The sequence below is a fragment of the Colletotrichum orchidophilum genome, assembly GCF_001831195.1.
Source record: "Colletotrichum orchidophilum strain IMI 309357 chromosome Unknown Scaffold_12.1, whole genome shotgun sequence".
Classification (NCBI taxonomy): domain Eukaryota; kingdom Fungi; phylum Ascomycota; class Sordariomycetes; order Glomerellales; family Glomerellaceae; genus Colletotrichum; species Colletotrichum orchidophilum.
In genome coordinates this window covers 94,515-114,620 of record NW_019172968.1, presented here as the reverse complement: position 1 = coordinate 114,620, position 20,106 = coordinate 94,515, and the positions used below count along the sequence as shown (strand labels likewise).

Sequence of the window (20,106 nt, the reverse complement as noted above, 5' to 3'; positions counted from 1 at the left end):
GGCACACGCTCTGATACCAAGGCACGGAGCAAGTGAACCCATCATTCTACCAAGCTGTCTTCCCCTATTTACCGCCCTCTAGAGAGTACCGGCGGCTACAAAAAGGTTCCCGTCCTCAGAGACAAAACAAACAAAATAACGTTATCCGTAGACCCCTCGAGTTCGCCTGCTACCCATACTGCCCTTGCTGACCTGTGAATTACCTGAGGTGACCTCCACCCCCTTGCCAATACCGGGCTCAGCTCTGCTCAGCCCTTGCCATCTCATGCATCTCGATAACAGCCATCTTATATCACCCTGCAATGCATCAGCATTATCACAATTCAGGGGAAACCTACAGCAAGCACTAGTACGCTTGGGAGAATGCTGTCATATCCTTATTCTAACGGATAATTAGAGATCTTTGAAAATAGGGGGAAGATAGGACTGTGGAGTTCACCCCCGGGATGAGGGTCATATCTGTCATTATCCGATGTGCCGCTTTCGTAATGCAAAACCAATGTCTACAATTTACTTGTAGGTAGCTCACCTATCTCACGGTGGATCGTCACTAAAACCATACACCCATGGTTGAACAGCATTTGATGAACATATCGTATATTGCATTGCGCCTTGCTGGCATCGCGCCACAAGATCAAACAGCGTCGTCTGATCTATTTCAACACCTTTCGCGTCTTGAGCGTTTCCTGTACAACCCCAAAAGGTATCCCGTTTGTCCGACCCAGAAACCACAAGATTTATCGTCTCATACCGCTACCCAGAAACACACAACTCTCGCGAGTTGCTCGCGAAAGTGCCCAGACAAGGTGACTCCACCACCGACCGTTTCCAGTGTCGCGAGATGCTAGACCTGCCTCCGGAATACCAAGCAATAGTAATAAGAATAGTCCATCCTCGCAAGACGAATGGAAAAAGAGACAGAAAAGCATCAACCAAGGACTGCGCGATCCCCATCCGCATCGCTCAACCAAAAGGCAACAATGCAGAGGTTCGCCAGCAGGCCGCACCCAAAATTCATGACCAACTCCACCTTTCCCAGTAAGGTATTTCCCGGTACCGTTTCCAAGCTTTGGAGATTTGCCGCAAAACAATAGCAACGCATGTCTTTGCCCGCCACCACCCATTTGATATTTCCCATATGAGCCCATAACAGAAACACCTGTTGTCCCCCCCGCTCCGAATAAGTTGCTGAAAAGACACTCATTCTATATGTCGAGATAATCTTTTTCGGAATGACTTCGTGACCCGTCGAGCACCATGATGAACAACAGATATTTTGAATCATCTTGGAAAACAAAAAAAGTCGTCCCGCTGCCCGTGAAAAAAGATGCCGAGAATTAATTATATCCGAGAACTCCGCCGTGGTGTGATTTCACACCGATGCATGTCGTGAAAATGCAAAACCATCCGTGTGGAAACGCCATTCGTGCAAGTCCAACCTCATCTTGAGAGATTCGGACACCGAAAGATTTTTGTCGATTTTTTTTGTAGTCGAAAGTCCCAAAGGAAAAGTGGTATCGGTTACTTCCCATTCCGCGCCATTGAAAAGCCTCGAAGGAATTTTGTCGGTTAAACAGGGTATGTCGGTGAGGTTGTTTGTACAGGAGAGGAATGTCGTTTGAGCCAACAGTTGACCAGGCCACGTTGGCAGCCTAGCCATAACCTTGAGGTACCCAGCCCGCAAGAGGAAATCATCGATGCCATCGCCTTCACTTCTTCCGCTTTTTCGGTGTCCGCCAAGATGACCAATTGAAACAAGCAGAATGAACAGCAGTTTACACATCAGCATGCATCGGCACAGAAGACAGGGAGCACAATCCCTATCTCTCTGTCACGAGAGCGGGATCGACTCCTCACCATCTGCGACCCATGCCCTGCTGCATCCTGGCGGGGGACACCGAAGGCGGCGGGCTCGACATGGTGATGCCGGTAGCCGGGTTAACGATGGGGATGGCATTGCGGGCGCGCGTGGCCGCAGGCTGGTGAAGCTTCAGGCTAGACTGCTGGTACGCGGGAGGGATGAAGGCGGGGGAAGAGGAGTTGAGGGAGAAGCCGGGGGCAACGGTCTGGGGTTGCTGTGTCGGCGAGGACTCGGGAGAGTTGCTGGCCAGAGAAGAACGCTCAGAAGAGCTGTGGATGGAGTTCATCTGCAGCGGGCGACCAGGATTAGTCACCGGATCATGAGATACAGATCCAAGGCTCCGGGATACTTACGTCGCTGTCTGTCAACAAGCCAGGGCAGAATTCCATGTCGTCCTCCAGGTCGAACGAGCGACCGGCCTCGAACTTTGTGCGGAAAGCGTTGAGGGTAGCAGACTCGGTCAGCTCCTTCATGCTTCGCACGCCACGGAACTGCTTGTGCTGGTTCTGGGAGACAGAGAGCCGAGGCGCTCGGCGGTTCCGGCCGCCATGGTGGTTGTGAGAAGCACCGGGGACGGCCGGGGTGGGATGCGCCTGGTGGTGGTTGAACTGGTAGTATGAAGACATTATCTATCAATGTTTCGGGGGTAGGTGCCGTGGTAATGTCGTTGTGGGAGGTCGGAGAAGGCGTGCCGGTTTTTGTTGGTTAGGAGGCAGTGTGGCGGATGCGCGGGTGGTCTTATGTGGGCGAGCCGAGCTGTGCGGTATTATTGCGGTTTGAAACACAAACAATGAAACCTGCCGAGTCGACGTTGTGCGAGTAGAAAGTGGTGTACGGATACGATGAATAGGTTCAAGGTGGGAACGGGTCGTTGGAGGAAAGCAATGCTTTTTTTCTTTTAGGTCGTTGTATGTATAATCGTTTAGAAGCGTTTGGTGGAATAGAGGTGATGATGCGGTGGGAAAAGGTACGTCTGGAAAGAGGGGGGAGAGAGTTGTTGAAAAGTAGCGGGAGGGAAGAGTCCGGAGAGAGCGATGGTTTTGTTGGTTCGAGCAGGACGGTGGGAGAGTGGGAGGACGGTGGAAAGGTGAGCGGGCAGGCGAGAGGAGCGACGAGGGCACGGAGGGCAAGGAGAGGACACTGGAGGGAGGGGGGGGCAGCGGTGGACCCACAGCTCGCCCAATGGGAGATGATCAGAAGACAGTGTTACATTCAGGGACACTGTGGTCCCACTCCTTGACGCCATATGCGAGTTCGCCACTCTGTTTTCATTGGCTGGCAGATCTCAAACTAGAGCGGCCATGGACTAGCGCGGTCTAGCGGGCTGGTGTAAATTTGGGGCGTGGCGCCGGCTGCCGTCAATCCTACCAGTGCGGCGGACAGTACATTGTCCGGGTGGGGCATAGGCTCGCCGTACTTGGATGGGGAGACGATGAATGAGTGAGTGAGTGAGCGATGTAGTGAACGAGACTGGGGTTGGATGAAGTTGAACTTGACGGTAAGGTGACTGCGCAGCGGGCGGGAAGGCAAGGCAAGATGTGGGAAGCGAAGAGTTGCGTGTGCCCGGCCAGCCTGGGTGAACCTGGTTGGGGGTTCGACAGTGAATGCTGAAAGGCAGATATAGCGGGACGCACTGGGTGCCTGGTTGGCGGGAGCGCAGAGAGCATAATCCTCCCACTCTCATGTTCACTTTCACTTTCACTTTTGGTCTGATTCTCACTCTCACATCTCACCATTAGTTTCGACAGACTTGCATCCCCCCCTCCATCTTGGACATTCCAGGTCGGAACATGGACGCAGGGCAAGCTGAGGCGTGGCATGCAGGTACCGAGTTTGCCGTCGCAGGACGCACTGTGGGCTTTGTTTTTCTTCAATCACAGTGCTGGCAGCCGCGAGGGAAAAGCCTCCTGGGTCGGAGAGTTGCCGCCGCCTGTCGCTTGTCTTGTTTACAATCCGGGCACCGCTTGCGGCCATGGAGAGATTGGCTGCCCACACCTGTCATTCCAGAACCCCAGTGTGAGCGGCGATGGATGGGGAATCAGCCAGGAGCACGTTCAATATTGCTGTACGAGAGAACAGAGCGAGATTAGAGATGAGACATGATACGGACGGGGCCCAGCGCAGCACTCCTCCTATCTTACACCGTCCGTCGTCCCCCGTCTGCCGTTCTCTCTGCCACTGTCACTGTCGGTGTGGTCCAGGTCCCAGTGTCGCCTGGCGTCTCTCTCTCTCTCTCTCTCTCTGTGAACCCCCTGGGTGCCGTGCTGCCTGAGTCCAGGCAGTATCGAGATGTCTCTCCTTTGTGATCAACTGACCACTCTTTCGCATCTCCTCTTGCGGCCTTGCCTGCTCTCGGCCCTGGCCGTGATCCGACCAACGGCGTGTGTCTTGCCCTCATCCAGTCTTCGCTCGTCCGCTTCGGCATCCCTTTTTTTTTTTTCATCCCTCTCATTGTCCGTAAAGCCTTACGCACTCTGGCACTCTCCAACCTCGTCCGTATTTCCAGGCGACGCTAAGCAACCCCCATGGCGGACGGTAACATTGTTATTGTTGTTGATGGTCCTGTCCAAAGTTCGGCAAACGCGTCAGGATGCTTTCGGCTGACGCGATGGGATGTCTGAAGGATGAATTGGGGTGCACGCACGATGGCATCGTCTTTCGGTGGTTGCTCTATCGCATGCTTTATCGCATGCTCAACGGCTTCCACAGGGGCATTAAACTGGCGCAGTCTGATGTTCAGAAACACGAGAAACGCAGCCTAGTGTTTCCCATCTCCGTACTGGTAGACCGGAGGCACCGTCCCTAGGAGTCTGGTGCCCGGGTTCCTCATACTCGGCTGGCTTCATGTCGTCCGCCCACCCACATTGTGTCGATTGTCGAGTGCGCCCGCCTGTCTGCTTCAGTCCAAAGTGAAACCCTCCTGACCCTCTCTCCTGGATGGCCCTGGTCCGGCCGAATCCCAACCTTTGGGGGAGCTGAAGATGGGGAAGAAAAACATTGGAGCGGACGGGGCTGCGTGATGCGTTGGATGCACCGGGCGGTGGGCAGACTGAACGGCAGAGGACGAGCTGCAGGTGGAACAGTGCAACGCACCACCCGCCGGATCTCTCCTTCGCTTCTTCCCACCGTGCTGCCTCCCGCACCACCAGCACAACTGCAGACACAGTAGCCGCACCAAGACAAATGGATTGTCGAGGTCAAGCAGGCAGGATGTGGGCGTACCTAGCGTGGGATAGCCAGCCAGGACCCAAACATTGTCGCCAGCTGCTCACACTGTCCGCTACCCACACTGTGATGTGGCACACTACCTACCTACCTATGTAGAGCCCAAGGAGCATCCACTGTCATTGGGTACGTACACATTTAGGTGCTGCTGCCCACTGCTGCAGGAGGTTAGAGCCCCGGGCTGCATGATGGACAGCGAGGCAGTGGCCCTCTGCTAGAGGCAAGGTACCTAAGTATTCGTAGCCACACACAGAGTCACACACACACACACACACACACACACACACACACACACACACACACGCCCATGGACGCACACACAAGGCTGTGAGCCACTGACATGCAGACACTGGGTGGAACCTGGTGCCGCTATGACTGATCGCTAGACCCTGGTCTGGTGCAAAGAAAAACAATAACCGAGAAATGACCTGGGCCCTTGACCTTCTGGCCTGGATTCGGAAACGTGGCGGCTGGCACACTCACTTGGAGGCGAATCAAGCATCCCGATTGTCATTTCGGCGGACCTGACAACTTAGGCATCAAGTCATGTAGCTCACAGTGTGCGACTGCCATCTAGGGACTTGCTGCAGCCCACCTGCAGTGGTAGCTACACACTTCCATCTCTCACACAGGGCGCACAGCGCCTGCCCACACAGAGAGGTTGTACGTACTATGGCAGTCAGCACCTTCTGCGCTCTATCTGTGTTCTGGATGACCATGTTTGTTTTACATGTCTTGTCACTAACAGTGGGGCAACCGTCTGCCGGTCGTAACTGATCTCACATTCTTACTCCCTAACAACCTGCTCACACTGCTGTGCACTCTCATGGTCCACACAGATCTCAGTCAAGGTTTCCCGCCCCATATCGTCAGTCGTCACTCGTTGCCCCTTTCCCTCCCTCACCCCAGCATCATCCGTCAGTGGCCATCGATAAACAGGCCATGGTGAACGCACAGCCCTGTTTATTGATCCAAGCCTTTTTCTTTCTATCTTCGTATCTTGATTTTCGGCGTCGGTCATACAGAATTGATCCGTTCCTTTAATATGATTCATCAGATCCTGCAACTGCCGGCTGGTAGAGACTGCCGCCGCTATGGAGGTGCCAGGTCGAGATTAAGGTAGGCTTCGACATGCCACACGCATGAGAGCAACTCTATCGCCGTGGACAACAGCTTCCCGCTGCGGCGCGAAACGCCTTCTAGACCAAATCTCGAATGGGAACGTTCCCCACCTTTTGACGGCGAAGCGTGGGATTTGCTATGGTACCCGACCTTGTACCCGCACTACATAGTAGCACTGCTGCACTGCTGCCACTGCATGAGGCGAACGGGCCTCCTCCGCGACCATGCCAGCGGCCTTCACCCGGGGCAGACCCTGGGATACTGTCTCTCTCTCATCTGGATCTCTCCTCTCTCCTCCCCGATTGTGGCACAGTACGGCTCCCTGTCCATTCGCCGAAGGCTGTGAAGCGCTGAAGGCTGAAGCGGGGCGAGGCACGGCCGGGGCCCTGAGACACCTGATGATGGCTTTCGTGATCTCTGCGGATACGGTCCGTACAGTTGAAGCCAATTGGGGAACCCAGGTGACGAAAGGGGGCAGAATCGCATTCCCATGGCCATGGCACCCCACGTCCAGTCCGTCGCCTCGTCAGTCAGCCCGGTCAACCAGTCTCTGATTAACCGTCATCCCGCCGACTCTGTCCTTCGGCGACAGCGTTGGTATTCGGTACATGCCTGGGGGAGCTCTCCAAACGACGTAACGGACGTCTGTTCCGTTCGCCCACCGTTTCCATGCCATCCAGGGCCCCGCGCCTGGGACGGAGGGCAGCTATTTTGGTCGCCAAGTCGGCTCTCCACGCTACTTGGGTGCTTGCCCGTTGTGCAGAGAGGCCAGAGCCGGACGGCGTTGGGCTCAGGGTCCCTGGGGAGGCCGAGGACTGCCTCCCCTCCATTATGCAGGACGTGTTCCATATCGGGGCAGCATTGACGCTCATCCTCCATGTTCTTCTGCCAGGTCTTGTTTTTGCGAAGAGCTTACAGCACAATGCCTAGCAACACAAGCCAACATTTGCCAGGTTGCCAGGCGTGCCAGGGTCTATTTACTAGGTAGTAGACAACAGGAAAAGAAAGTTGGTTGTGTGGGGATTCCGCCATTGAGTTCGACCTTCGCTGTCACACAGCTGTCGACGCATCCAATCCACGCTCGATGCTCTACACCTACCAAAATCGAAGCTCCTCTGGAAGGAAGGATTCGATGGCCGGTTGAGCAACCTTCTTTTGTTTCTTTTGCTGTCCAGCCTCTGGACCAACCTTCCAGCCTCACCAGTCGTGCCATCTCCAATCAATCCTCCTCCCCCAGCCTTCATACCCTGCCGTACAAACGTCTGCATGAAACCACAAATGTACGATGTACAGGGCGGCGGACGGCATGTTTGCGCCTATCTGTGGCAGCTGACTGAGGGTTGATGTTGGTCGAGTCACCCCACAAGATCTCACGGATTCGCTTTCGCGATGAATGGGATCTGGCCAGCCCAGCTACATGGGGCGCGGCCACTCCCATGGAAAGGGGGGAGGATTGAAAGCCACAGAACACACGGACGGGGAGGGGGGCATGGGAAGACATGAGAAAGCCCCTTCTTCACTGCCACACCGCCATTTTGGCATTCAAAGGTTGGACCAGACTCGATCCAGACAGCGGATTATGTGCATCGCTTGCTGCGGCAGCGGATTATTCCTCTCATGGTCTCACCTGTCTCACCACCTCGTCCCCAGGTTCTAGTGTACACCACGTCTGCCGTCTCGCAGTGGGGGACGCTCCGACCACCTCGCCGCCACTCTTTGACCGTTCCCATCTTCCCCTCCCCCTCCTTTGTCCCTTGGAGAAGGGGGGGTTGGAGAAGTCGAGACAAGAGCAGGATGAGAGTTCGAAGCTAGAATAAGAGCTGATGTTGGGGAGGCAAGGCAAGCTACCTGCTGAGCCACCTGGGCACACCTACCTGCCTGTGGCCGGAGAGGGCTTACTGCATCGACGGTAGAGCAACGAAAAAGCAAAGAAGGAGGAGGAATGCGACAGGACCAGGCCAGCAGTCGGCCAGCCAAACCGACGCATCTGATATGCCGGCAGCACTAACTGGTGGTGCATAGCATGGCAGCCATGCCGTGCCATGCCCACGCCATGCCACCTCCAGCACAGCGGTTGATGTGGGGCAGTCTGTCAAACGGCACAGTGCTTGGTGCTGTCTGGTGTCTGTCGAGGATGGGCTTTGCTGGCGAGCGATTCTCGCTCCGCTTCCATCCGATGCATTTCCGGCGCGGATGCAACACGACTTGAAGACGCAGCAGTTCGCGGCGGTGTCTTGGACTAAGGTGGTTCGCAGTCGAGACTCGACGACCTGTGCAGCGCAAAGAGTCTTCATCCTTTCCGCTGTATGCGCTGTTCTTCCCTTTACCCCATGCCCGGCAGACGTCGAGGCAGGGTCTCCGGGCCCAGACTTCCAAGTGAATGGCATTGTTCGGATTCCCACTAAACAGAAACAGTCGAGGACCCGCCCATAGCCAAGCCCCATCACGCCCATGGGGGATCGAGGGGGACAGCCGGTTACTTTGCGACGTCACCCCTCTCGGGGGCACGGAACATGGCGGCGACGCCGACGCCGACGAGCCTAGGAGATTTACGACGCCTCTTTGTTCAGAACGGCGAAGCGCATCATGCTTACAGCTCGGTAATTTCAAGCGTCAATCAAGTGACAACGGAATCCACCGAGGAAACTCAACATCGCGGCACTTGAGCGATTGTCGTCCCCCGCGTTGCATGCTTACCGTACGGTGTGGCCCTCTACCCGACCTCCGTGCGGTGACGGGGCCTCCGTCCCACCCCGGCGCAGCATCCGCCAACCGCGCATCCCATACCCGCGGATACCATCCATCATGTGAAATTCTTCCGCAACCTTGACCCAACCATGTGTACCGCACCGCAGCCGTCCTGCTCACCCAAGCCTCGCAGCCCGCCTGGATATTGCACAACATCGATACCCAAGTGATTGGCCTTGAAGAGAATCTCCATAACCAGGTGGAGAGACAATGAGGGACGGGCTACTGGAAAAGCACCTCCCGCAAATAGGCTTCGGCCTGGGCCTGGCAGCGGCGACCGCGACCCTCCTCGTCCTCGCCTCCCGCACCACCACCTCCTCCGCCTCAGCCGCTGTCGGCCTCCCGGCTCCGCGTCCGGCAAAAGACCGCCGCAAGACTGCCCTCTCGCCGAAATGGACCGTCTTGCCCACCCTCTCGACGTTGGGCCGCGATGAGCTGCCATATCCGCCGGATGTGCTCCCCGGCGGTCGGGACGTCGCAACGGCGTACGGGAACCTGCGAGTGTATGAGTTCGGGCCGGAAACGGCGGAGGAGAGGATTCTGTTGCTGCACGGCATCGGGACGCCTTGTCTTGCGCTAGGAGGTGTTGCTGAGGAGTTTGTCAAGAGGGGGTGGAGGGTCATGACTTTTGGTGAGTTTTTGATGATGATGATGATAATGGGGGGCTCCTACCCCTGAGCATGTGTGATTATGGCCATGAGCTATACCATTCGGAATGTGACGAGTGAAAAAAACCGTCCAGCACTTGAATAATCAAGGTAGCTTGGGCTTCATTCTCTCGACACATACCACTTATCTCATCAATCATACACGGCACTCTGTCTCTCTCGACCTTCCGTAACTGTACATTAATGACAACCCACCCAGACTTCTTCGGCCGCGGCTACTCCGACTCGCCCCTCGACATACCCCACGACGCCCGCCTCTACAACACCCAAATCCTCCTCGCGCTCGCCTCATCCCCCTCGCCGGGCTGGACCGGCAACGACGCCTTCCATCTGCTGGGCTACTCCCTCGGCGGCGCCGTCGCCGCCGCCTTCGCCTCCTCGCATCCGCACCTTGTCAGGTCCCTCAACCTCGTCGCCCCGGGTGGCCTGGTCCGCTCCGCCGCACACGTCGGGTGGCGGAGCCGGGTCCTGTATAACTCGGATTGGATCCCCGAGGGCGTGAGGCAATGGCTCGTGGGACGGAGGCTGATGCCTGCTGATCCCAAGAGCGGGGGCGACGTGCCGGAGAAGGAGACGGTCGACGACGAAGGCGACGGCAAGGACGAAGAGGAGGGGCCGACGGCGGAGTGGGATGAGCTGAGGCTCGTCGGCGGGAGACGGATCGGGGAGGTGGTGAGGTGGCAGCTCGCGACGCACCCCGGGTTCGTGACGAGTTACATGTCGACGATCCGCCACGCGCCAATCTACGACCGCGGGGACGAAGAGTGGAGGGTCTTGGGGGAGGCGTTGGAGGCGAGGAGGAGCAGTCGGAGATCGGAACCCGGGATGAGAAAGGGCCGGGTGCTGTTCGTGCTCGGGGAGGAGGATGACATTGTCGTGCCCGGGGAGACGGTATGGGACGCGGAGAGGGTGCTTGGGGAGGACGCGGTCGATGTCGTGGTTCTCAAGGGCGGGCACGAGGTTGCCATCACCAAGGGGAGGGAGATTGTGGGTGCTGTTGTTTCTGCGTGGGAGAGGGCGTAGACGACGGCTGGATTCTTGCATTTGTACGATGGGAGAGGAGGGAAGGGCGGGTTGCTTTGATAGAGTCTTATATAGGGATTGCTAGACGGATGGATAGATAGCCTGGATGTTTGAAACTTGGAGGAGATGATGGTCGTTTATAGAATTGGACATCTCCTGGTGGGAGTTTTTACTTGGTTATGTACCGACTTTTGATTCGTCTACATCTCACAGTATAACCAGGGAGGAGAGGAACTCTCAGTCCTCGCTCGCTCACTCGACTATGGAGATTGACCACAACAAAGGACATCATAATCAAAGTCTGTCAAATCATGGGACAGAAGGCTTGTTGTTCTTCATCCTTTTCTCATGCTCCTGTTTGCCGAATCGGATACAGACTTCCGTCGCAGCTGCAGCCTCGTTAGATACCGGTGGTGAGGTATCTCAGGGGGGCAGACCAATTGCAAGGAAAACCCAAAGACACACTCACACACACACACACACGCAAAAGAAACATAGAAATCTAGAAACTCGGAATTTCCCATGCCAATGTTCCCATGGCCCCAAGCCCCCATGTTCCATGTCCCAAAATCCCTTGTGTTCCCGACGATCCAGAGTAAGCCAGCCCTCCAGAGCGACGGGATTGAGCTGCTGCGGGGGCTTTAAAATCGCCCGGGGTGTCAGGAATGGCTCGTTCTCAGGCTTGGCTCTCTTCTCCCCTCTTGACATCCCCCCCTTTCCTCCTTTCCTCCTGATCTACTCGCGCAGCGTCTCAAAAATGGAATTCCGCGGGCCTTTAACGAGGGGCCCGAAAGCCATAACCTGCCAGTCCAAAGACTGCTTGTCTGCCCTCTTCGTATTCCATCCTACCATGCCCTCGTTCACCTACTCCTTGGGGAACTATCCGACGAAACTCGTGAGTGCGACGGAGCTGAACCGTTCGATAGGGTGAAGTGGCTAGGGAGTGAGCTGGAGGCCGTGAACGCCGCAGAACGGCTCCTGTCCCGGCCTTCGTCATGGACCACAGCGGCGTGCGGCTCAGGCCGAGCAGAACCGTCCGAGGCTCTCGAGAATCGGCGGTGCCGTTGCGTATCGTGATGCACCAAATACAATACCCATCTACCTTGCCAAATCTTTCATTTCAAACTCACCTCTCGCAATGGCTCAAGTCGCCATCAACGGCGGTGGCCTCTGTGTACCGATCTATCTCTCCCACTATCAAAGAACGAGTAGCTGACCATTACACTAGGGACTCACTCTCGCCCTCTACCTACACTATAGTGGCATCTCCTCCGCAGTCTACGAAGCCAGGCCCAAGGACTTTGTGTCAGGCTAGAACTTTGCCCTCTCACCTAACGCCCTCCACGCCCTCGACCACATCGGCGTCTACGACACCCTACGCCCCCAAGTGGACGCTGTCGGGCCCGACGGGACCTCTTCGACGAAGAACCCGTCAATGTGCTCCATGAGGATGAGGCCCGCGGTTCTGTACTTGTTCTTGCCCTTGGGCCATGGTGCCGATGAGGGACTTGAATGTCCAGGTGCCATAGTAGTGTGTATGTATGTATGTATGGGTGCTTGTGTATGTATGAGAAAGAAAGAGGAGGAAAAGAGAGGTAAGTGAAGGGAAGTTTTGTAGGGCAACTGCTCTAAGTCGATGGTGAGAGGTATTCTAGTTTATTAATGAACTGGACAGATGGAGATGAGTTGTGTGAAGGCAAGACTGATGGCTTGCAGTTTTTGCTTCTTGCTTGGGGTGGGGGGATTCTTGATGGAGATTAAACTTGAGAGATTGGCCCGACGAAAGCAGACGGCGGTGTCACTGCACAAGGCACCTTGGGTAGATTGGACGTTTGGCCTTGTCCATGGACTGAAGCAAGATGGAAGAAGGACGATGAAGGGATACGATGCCAATGGAAGGGACAAAATAAAGGACGAAGCTATGCTAGATGTTCAATTTTGTTACCTTCGCTGCTATATTTGTCAGTGATGCTGACTAGGAAGAAGGACGACGAAGGGATGTAATGCTAAGGTAAGGATTGGGAGCGCGGAGAGAGAGGCGAGGTCTCGACGTGGCAACGATGATGAGAGAGCTTCTCCGCGAGCCATGGTGAGAAATGGTCTCACGGGCGGCACGGGCCCAGTCAGCATTTGGTAATCAGAGGCGGCAAGCATCACCGTCTCAATGTCCCAAAGGTGCGCAATAATTAGACGAACAGAGTGAGGTTGAGCGTCGTTTGTCGAAAAAGAACCCACCTTGAATTGAGGTACCTTAGAGTTGGTCCGGGCGCCGATATAACGGGTCGTAGCGGGATTTCGATCGCCCTAGCTCTGACCCCTGTCTTTTCTACTGAGCTCGCGACCAGTCGGCGCATTCCCTCCCACACGTGTTGCACGGGCAAACCCACGTGTACGTACTCCCTCCATCCCCATTCAGACTTCCGTTCTCATCCAACCGTCCAACGACCTCCCGGTGAGGTATCGATACGATAGCGGGATAGGTACTAACACATCTTTAGGCCCCATTTGGCTCAAGTCGCTCATGATCCTTGAAGCCGACCTCTAGCAGGATTCCACTTTCGCAGAGCCACGTGCGTTACGGGCACGCAAGGCCTGGTCAAATCACAGTCCAGTGTTGCTTACTCTCTCTCGAGTCTCACCCAGAGAAGCAGAATAACCCCCTGCAACCACCACCCATAAGTATGGATGGCTTCCTCAACTTTCTTCCCGAGAAGGGCCCTCGGGTCGCCGGCCGCCTGGGTGAAGTCCTTCGTCATCATCGCTAGTTTCCTCGTCTTTGTCCAATTCGCCCTCCCGCACGTAATGGCGCCCAAGGTTTCTACTCTGCTGGCCGGCCTCGCCGTCTTCGGCACCGGCAGCAGCGGCGGCGGCGTTGTCAACGCGGCCGGTGGTGTCGATCTGAGTTGGCATGCGCCCTCTCAGACCGAGGTCAACAATCTGACCGCCGTGATCAATGGCAAGGGTGTCTGGGGTTTCATCTATGACACCTCGGAGACTCCCGACGACAGGTATGGGCAGTACAACTGGTGCAACATGCCCCATGTGCGCAAGACGGAGTACGTGAAGCCGTCGGAAGAGTACGAGCTCAAGTACGTGGAACTGGTAAGTCATACAGAACTTTTTCCCTACTATTTCACTCCCGCCTTCATAACTCCTTAACCCTGACTTATCCAACAGGTTCACCGCCACCACAAACGCACGCCCTACGCCTCCAACGCCTTCCCCGTGGAGCCGTATCAGTGGAACTGCGATGACCAAGGGCTCTTCTACTACGGCGAGCCCTTTGCCAGCAGCAACAAGCCGGCAAAGACCTACTGGAAGATCTACATCTCTCCCGTCAACCCCTTTGTCCCCGCGGGCTGGATCGGGACCTGCCAGTTCCCCCAGATCACCGCCCAGGGCCTCGACGACTCCTGGGTCCACGGCGCCGACCTCTATGGCGTCTACCACGGCCTTCTGGGCTTCCTCCCGGGCCCGGACGGCGTCAATTCGCCCGAGTGGCAACGCAAGATAAAGTACCGCGTCACCAACAACCAGATCACCAGCCAGGTCGCCGGCATGGTCGTCAACGGCATGTGGGGCACCACCGACTCCCTCCAGCTCAGCATCCAGGCCGCTGGCGTCGACTCCCTTGAGCCGCAGTACTCTTGCCCGGCCGGCTCCGCCCTCTTCAGCCGTATAAAGTCCGCCTCCAATGCCGCCTGGGCCCAACATCTCGCCGCCGCTGGCCCGCTTTACACCGCCCTCGACAACATCTCGGGCGTCCCCGCCGACGACCAGGGCTTCCATGCCTCGCTGGACCACTACTACGACAACCTCTCCGCCCGGCAGTGCCACGACAAGCCATTCCCTTGCAAGCTTGTCGGCGGTGTCAACACCACCACCTGCGTCACGCAAGACCTCGCCGACGCCGCCTACCGCCTGGGCAACTGGGAGTACTCCCAGATGTACCGCGACGCCCCCGACTCCCTCGCCGCCAGCGTCGCGTCGTGGGGCGTCTGGGTCGCCGAGCTGGCTACGCACCTGCGCGCTGTCGTGGACGGCACGAGCGAGACAATCTACTTCCACAACGTCGCGCACGACGGCTCCGTCTCGCGGCTGCTGTCCATCCTGCAGCTCGACCACATGGTCTGGCCCGGCATGGGCTCCGAGGTCGTCTTCGAGCTGTACAAGAAGAGAAAGACGGACGACGCCGAGAACCCTCCCGCGCCGACGTCCACCGTGATCGCGCCGGGATGCAACCGGAACAACTGCCTGCGCCAGGTGATCCGCGAAGCTGCGTCGGCAGCGACCTTCTGCCCCAACCTGACCGCCTCCGCCTCGTGGACCCAGCCGCTGCCTGCGTGGGCGGCGAACTGCAACGGTGACGTGGCTGCGTTGTCCTCTGCGTGCTCTTGCATCTATGCAACCGCTACGGCCACCGCGACCGCCAATGCGACCGCCACTGCGACCACAACTGCCACGGCCACATCCACGCCCGGCGCGGGTGAGGGTGCAGGTGAGAGCGGCTGGTATGTCAGAGTCCTCTGGGGCGGTCAAGTCTTGAAGTCATCACACCCGGCGCTGGGCCTTATGGATATGGTCCCCGTCGAGACGCTTTTGTCGTACTTTGACGGGTTGGTGGGAGAGAATGCCAGTCTCGTCAAGGGCAAGTGCAGCTCTTGAGCCTCTGCACGGTCTCATGATCGCTATAAGTAATGATCATCTTGAGCACGTATATATGTCGTGTGTACATCTAGTTCACCTCTGTAATTCATAATAATAGTCGATCCCCTCATGGCTCCGCTTGCTTGCGATCGCACCCGTGTTAAACACACAAATTTTGTACAACTAGAGCAGACTACACTCCTTCTCGAGATCTTTCCAACGCCCGTTGCGCATAGGGTCTAGCTGACGCACTTTGGCCATCCACGTTTGGAGTTCTTCCGTCTCTTCGTCATTGAGCGCTCGTCCCTCGACGCGCGGCAGCGCCCTCGTGTAATCCAGCAGCGCCTTATAAATCCACGTGATGTCGTCGTAATCCTCCAAGAGGTCCTTGATGTCTTCTATTTCACGTTTCACATAGGATGCCTTCTCTTCACCTGACAGACTTGGTGCGATCTTGGGCCGGCCATCTGACTCGGTCATGTTCTGGACAAGGAAATGGTGGTAAAACCAGAGGGACTGGTCCTCCGGGCCCACGTTCAATGCTTCGCGGACGAGGTCGAGTTCTGCTCACGTTAGTCAGCCTGACTCGCAAACTCCATAGGCGTATTTTCGGTTGCCATTACCGTCTTCCAGGAACTTCTGCCGCGCCTTGTCATCGGCGCCGCGTTCTTCTAGTAGGCGGGGTATCAGGTTAGAGCGGTTATGCCATGCTGAGAAGTTGGACAGGTCCATATTGATCATCTTTGTCGTGTATGCAAACTCGGACTCGACCAAGCTCTTTCCGTCGAGTCCTGCGCCCTCCAGAGTGGCGACGACTTTGCGCCGGTAGCCCCAGGCGTGGAAGTTGCGGCGGTCTTTTGTCAGCATCTTGGATACGAGGCCGAGTTCTTCTTCCCATATGCGACGGGCCACGGGCCTCGGTAGTATGTCGATGGCTTGTTGAAGGAGCCAGGAACGATATTTCCATATCCAATAGCTCTTTGGAAATTCCAACAACAGCGGAATCGTGAACATGAGCTCGTTCTTGAGGGTCTCAACGACCTCCTCTGTCGATGGTCCCCTTTTCGTCTCCACTGACTCAGCTGTTGTACCACTCCTCCCACTCTCTGGGTCCGCTGGGGACGCGGGGTCTGGCGGGATCGTGGTCGAGGAAAAGCGCGACGCAGCGTCGGAGGACAGAGGCGGAGTGCATGCTGCTGATGAACTCGCGGGCGGCGCCGATGGCGACGGCCCAGGCGAGGGTCTTGATAATGATCCACAGGTTAGGCAGCGCCTGCGGACGTTCCATGCCGTGTAGTGCTCCGGGTTCAGGCGCAGGAGCTTTGTGGTCAGGGCGAGGGTCGCCGGGTCGGCCGGGTCGGGCCGCGGTGAGGCACGGAGGAGGGAGTCCTCGATGGCGCGGAGGTTCGCGATCCTGGAGAGGTCGGCCTGGAGCTGGGCTTCGGAGCGTGGTTTCCGGGCTGTGCGGGCTATGCCGTGCTATGATCCTCGAGGAGGGACTAGTAAGCTTGGGGTAGATGTCTTGGCGGTTGCGGAGTTTGGAGGTGTGATGGAGGTTGATGGAGAGACGGGTGGGAAGGGAAGCAGTTGGTTGGGCTGGTGAGAGGAAAGTCGAGGTGGTTATACTTACGCTTTCCATGGGGATCCGAGGGGGCTCTATGAGAGCGGGATGATCTGATAGGAAAGGAGACGGGAGGTGACCTGGGGGAGGTCGATCAGGGAGGACGGACAGAAACTATAGTCCGCTGGTTGGGGGGTTGAAGGCGCTGCGAGCTCTGGGCGGCATGAAGCTGACGCGGGAACTGGGCAGCGCGCAGGAGCAGGGATTCCCCACCACCCCGTTTAGGCATGTCAATTTAGCCAGTGGCCCGAGCTCCCGGTGAAGAAGACCCCGAGAAGGTTGACCCGCCATGTCTTCTCGTGCAACAACAACGTCAACAACGTCGTACCTCTTTGCTTCCGCAGCTGCCTTACTTGTCTCACCACCGTGGCAAAGTACCCAACGGCGAGTGCCAATTCCAGGCTTAGTTTGACTTGCCACGTGTTTGCCTTGGTTTATGAAAAAAATCTCCCCCAAAATGAAAGGCCTGGACTCAACTAGACAAGAGGTTTCAAACCAAGTCGAGGTCGGGAGTCAATAGCTCCCTTCCAAGCTTTCGCTATTCTGAGTTAATCATCGAGAAGATGAGTCGAAGGTGTCAGCGCCCCCACCACATCAGGATATGAAATGAAACCATGTCTTCACTATTTGCCATCCATCTTGCTTGTCAACACTTACCCGCATGATCCTAGATATTGCCCTCTCTCACACTTTTATTCAGCTCTCAAGTTTTTATCTGTCGCAAAAGATGCCAGCTGAGAGCTGAATATCTTCAAGCAGCTTTGGAAAGAGCTCCAGTCAATCGCTCCTGAGTAAACAATCGGGTCGATCTGCACAGCTTCCCGTGACGTCGCTAGCTACGCGTATACCATGACGCATCGCACTGCTTATCCCCTTTTCCCTTTTCCTTCTTCTTCTTCTTCTTCTTAACCATTCGCCCCCCCTAGGAAACCATCTCTCCCTAGGACATGCATCGCTACATCCCTCGACGAGACGGAATTCCCCTCTCCGAAAAGATCCGCATGAAGCAAGACCCTCTACCGCTGCCTACGCCGACTGCCTCCCGCCCCGTCTCCGTCGTGGGACCTTCGGTCTTGTCCCCAGCTTCTTCCAAGCGCCCTTCTCCGTCTTCATCTACTCCTTGTCGTCGAATCAGAACAAGGTTCTTTGGGCCGCGGCCGAAGGAAGAGGAGGAACACCAACGACACGAAGAGAGACTGGCTGAAGCCTTGGAGGTCGACAAGGCAGCCAAGATTCTCGATTTTGGGGTTCATCCGGCCTCATTACCAAGGGCATAGTGTGCAACCAAGGTGCCCACGTCTTCCTCGTGTAAGTCTCATTTTGCTGACGACACTTCGTGCTCTGGCAAGCTCATATTTGTTGCTAGGCTCACGCCAATTACGAAGCAGTCTGCCAGCGGCGCCATACAAAGTCCTCCAGGCGCCGGGTCTCGAGGATGACTACTACCGCTCGCCAATGGCCTACTCGTCAACCTGCCAATGTTTAGCTGTGGCTCTGGGGAGCACTGTTTACCGATGGTCGGAATGGCACGATCCCCAACCTGTTTACCGCACTCCTCGCCAGCGACATACGAGTCTGACATCTCTGTCATTTTCCTCTACCCAAGGCAACAAGGCAATACTAGCATTTGCGCGGAAGGACGGTTATTTTGGTCTACTATCGTTCATTGACGAAATGCTGCCACGGTTTTGGTTCCACCACCCGTTTCCAGTCGAATGCGTCAGCTAGCGGCCGTCTGTGACGAAAAGACCATCACAGAACCCCTTCATCTCGGGCGCTACAGTGCCGACAGAGGACCTCCTAGTTGGCGATGGTCGAGGAAACATCTTGCACTACGTGGTTGAGTGGCCCAGCTTGTGGGAAGTATCTCGCGACACTTGGTTTGGCAAGGTGACCCCCGTTGCCAAGATTGCAGCGCATACCTCGCAGATATGCGCGCTGGTCTGGTCTCCCAACGGCCAAGAATTTGTTTCCGGGAGCAACGACAACACGGCCTGCTACTTTGAGATACAACGATTGGAGGGCCAACGCAAGCACCACAACTCATCTACGAGTTTGGCTCGCAAAAGTCGCCGGTCAAAGAGCGATTGGGGCCTGCCGGAAGGAAATCATCCTCGACCAAAGCAGCATGATGCGAGCCGCAATGGATTGAGCCCAGGCGTGGAGACGTTGTTTGACGCCGCTCCGATGGGCGGAAGGATTGAGGCTGGTGTTATTGGAGGGATTCCAAGAACGATACAAGTGCCTACAGAAGACCTGCGAGTGTTCAAACGCGGAATGGAGACGCACTGTTGGCGACATGAAGCTGCAATAAAGGCAATCGCATTCTGTCCCTGGCAGGACGGGCTCATTGCAACGGGCGGCGGCTTGGGCGACAAGTGCATCCACTTCTTCCACACGACGTCTAGCACACCACTGGCCACCATCGATGTCGGGGCACAGGTCACCTCGTTGATCTGGTCTACGACGCGGCGCGAAATAGCAGCGACATTTGGCTACAGTCATGGCTATGCACAAACCGAGCACCCATATCGCATTGTTGTGTTTAGCTGGCCGTCTTGTCAGCAAGTTGGGGCTATTGCTTGGGCAGGTGGCCCCCGGGCATTGTACGCCATTCCGTATCCTAGAGGACCATCAGATGCGCACAAGCGAAGCCGTACGGCGAAAGAAGGAACTATTGCGGTGGCATCGAGTGACGAGACTCTCAAGTTTCATGAAGTTTGGCTGGACAGGCCAAAAACGATTATTGGTGGCGCGGTTGGCATTCTGGGCGGTAGTGACATTCTTGAGGCTCTTGGCGGGATCGACAAGGAAGGAGTTATCATTCGGTAACTCGCGAGAGGAGCAACCTGCTTGCGTAGAGGGAATATTCATTTTACATATCATGTCATATCGGACCACCCGAGGTATTCTTCGCTGTAGTCGAGCGCTGGCTCACCAGAGACCTTTGTTACCCCTACTCTATAAATCGGGTTTGAGACCAGAGACATGGCCGCGTGTACCTCTCGTGCAACTGGGAGCGTTGGACTTTCCATGCCATATCTTACGAATTTTCAGTCGACAAGTAGCCTGCCTAGTGCAGTCGTGACGTCGAGGCGCGGTGACGACACCGATCAGATGATGCTTGGGTGGCCTTGCCTACCTCACACAGAAATGAGCGTCGAAATGGAAACGCTGCGATCTGAACAAAT

General features: G+C 56.3%; 9 protein-coding genes across 9 annotated transcripts; 3 read left to right on the top strand and 6 right to left on the bottom strand.

Annotated features, from left to right (window-relative positions):
• Positions 1 to 737: 737 nt before the first annotated feature.
• On the bottom strand, positions 738 to 1,148 carry CORC01_02150 (uncharacterized protein; the record flags this gene model as incomplete). Its single annotated transcript, XM_022613801.1, has 1 exon — positions 738 to 1,148. The coding sequence occupies one exon, from the start codon at positions 1,146 to 1,148 to the stop codon at positions 738 to 740; it is 411 nt and encodes a 136-aa protein (XP_022479595.1).
• Positions 1,149 to 1,853: 705 nt separating this feature from the next.
• Positions 1,854 to 2,487, bottom strand: CORC01_02149 (uncharacterized protein; the record flags this gene model as incomplete). Its single annotated transcript, XM_022613800.1, has 2 exons — positions 1,854 to 2,147; positions 2,215 to 2,487. 2 exons carry the CDS (start codon positions 2,485 to 2,487, stop codon positions 1,854 to 1,856), a joined length of 567 nt encoding a protein of 188 aa, XP_022479594.1.
• A 3,958-nt stretch (positions 2,488 to 6,445) lies between these two features.
• Positions 6,446 to 7,080, bottom strand: CORC01_02148 (uncharacterized protein; the record flags this gene model as incomplete). The annotated part of the gene is made up of 2 exons (XM_022613799.1): positions 6,446 to 6,625; positions 6,817 to 7,080. 2 exons carry the CDS (start codon positions 7,078 to 7,080, stop codon positions 6,446 to 6,448), a joined length of 444 nt encoding a protein of 147 aa, XP_022479593.1.
• A 1,023-nt stretch (positions 7,081 to 8,103) lies between these two features.
• Positions 8,104 to 8,502, bottom strand: CORC01_02147 (uncharacterized protein; the record flags this gene model as incomplete). The annotated part of the gene is made up of 1 exon (XM_022613798.1): positions 8,104 to 8,502. One exon carries the CDS (start codon positions 8,500 to 8,502, stop codon positions 8,104 to 8,106), a length of 399 nt encoding a protein of 132 aa, XP_022479592.1.
• A 664-nt stretch (positions 8,503 to 9,166) lies between these two features.
• On the top strand, positions 9,167 to 10,647 carry CORC01_02146 (uncharacterized protein; the record flags this gene model as incomplete). Its single annotated transcript, XM_022613797.1, has 2 exons — positions 9,167 to 9,587; positions 9,824 to 10,647. The coding sequence occupies 2 exons, from the start codon at positions 9,167 to 9,169 to the stop codon at positions 10,645 to 10,647; spliced, it is 1,245 nt and encodes a 414-aa protein (XP_022479591.1).
• A 735-nt stretch (positions 10,648 to 11,382) lies between these two features.
• Positions 11,383 to 12,174, bottom strand: CORC01_02145 (uncharacterized protein; the record flags this gene model as incomplete). Its single annotated transcript, XM_022613796.1, has 4 exons — positions 11,383 to 11,420; positions 11,516 to 11,691; positions 11,778 to 11,841; positions 12,027 to 12,174. 4 exons carry the CDS (start codon positions 12,172 to 12,174, stop codon positions 11,383 to 11,385), a joined length of 426 nt encoding a protein of 141 aa, XP_022479590.1.
• A 1,158-nt stretch (positions 12,175 to 13,332) lies between these two features.
• CORC01_02144 (uncharacterized protein) lies at positions 13,333 to 15,312 on the top strand (the record flags this gene model as incomplete). The annotated part of the gene is made up of 2 exons (XM_022613795.1): positions 13,333 to 13,749; positions 13,825 to 15,312. 2 exons carry the CDS (start codon positions 13,333 to 13,335, stop codon positions 15,310 to 15,312), a joined length of 1,905 nt encoding a protein of 634 aa, XP_022479589.1.
• A 165-nt stretch (positions 15,313 to 15,477) lies between these two features.
• On the bottom strand, positions 15,478 to 16,933 carry CORC01_02143 (geranylgeranyl transferase type-2 subunit alpha; the record flags this gene model as incomplete). The annotated part of the gene is made up of 3 exons (XM_022613794.1): positions 15,478 to 15,857; positions 15,918 to 16,773; positions 16,925 to 16,933. The coding sequence occupies 3 exons, from the start codon at positions 16,931 to 16,933 to the stop codon at positions 15,478 to 15,480; spliced, it is 1,245 nt and encodes a 414-aa protein (XP_022479588.1).
• A 929-nt stretch (positions 16,934 to 17,862) lies between these two features.
• Positions 17,863 to 19,747, top strand: CORC01_02142 (WD repeat domain-containing protein; the record flags this gene model as incomplete). Its single annotated transcript, XM_022613793.1, has 3 exons — positions 17,863 to 18,191; positions 18,265 to 18,634; positions 18,674 to 19,747. 3 exons carry the CDS (start codon positions 17,863 to 17,865, stop codon positions 19,745 to 19,747), a joined length of 1,773 nt encoding a protein of 590 aa, XP_022479587.1.
• Positions 19,748 to 20,106: the final 359 nt, after the last annotated feature.